This window comes from Phaethon lepturus, unplaced genomic scaffold (genome assembly GCF_000687285.1).
Source record: "Phaethon lepturus isolate BGI_N335 unplaced genomic scaffold, ASM68728v1 scaffold43249, whole genome shotgun sequence".
Lineage (NCBI taxonomy): Eukaryota > Metazoa > Chordata > Aves > Phaethontiformes > Phaethontidae > Phaethon > Phaethon lepturus.
In genome coordinates, this window is record NW_010566517.1 from 9,889 (window position 1) to 10,195 (window position 307).

General features: G+C 60.9%; 1 protein-coding gene across 1 annotated transcript in view; it reads left to right on the forward strand.

Annotated features, from left to right (window-relative positions):
• Positions 1-103, forward strand: part of LOC104627334 (sodium/calcium exchanger 3-like) — a gene marked incomplete at its 5' end in the record, with an annotated part of 3,273 nt that extends 3,170 nt beyond the window's left edge. The window contains one exon of the mRNA XM_010295499.1: positions 1-103. This exon is cut by the window's left edge and continues 289 nt beyond it. Within this exon, the coding sequence (XP_010293801.1) occupies positions 1-103 (103 nt within the window).
• Positions 104-307: the final 204 nt, after the last annotated feature.

Sequence of the window (307 nt, forward strand, 5' to 3'; positions counted from 1 at the left end):
CGGGGGTGCAAGTTTGGCTGCGCGGTTGCTCTTCGTCAGCCTCTGGCTGCTGTACATCCTCTTCGCCACCCTGGAAGCCTATTGCTACATCAAGGGGTTTTAGGCGGTGGAGGGACGGTGCCACCGGGGGGAGGGACCCCCCTCCTCCGTTACCTCACCGGACACCGGTCCTGGAAGTGCGGTTTCACCGGAGGGGACGGCTGTCCGTCGGGGGCTGCCGCTGCCCAGACGGTCGGATGGCTGGTCGCCAAGAAGGGCAAAACCATCACAGAATGAAAAAAAATCCCAAACAAAACCCACCCAAAAT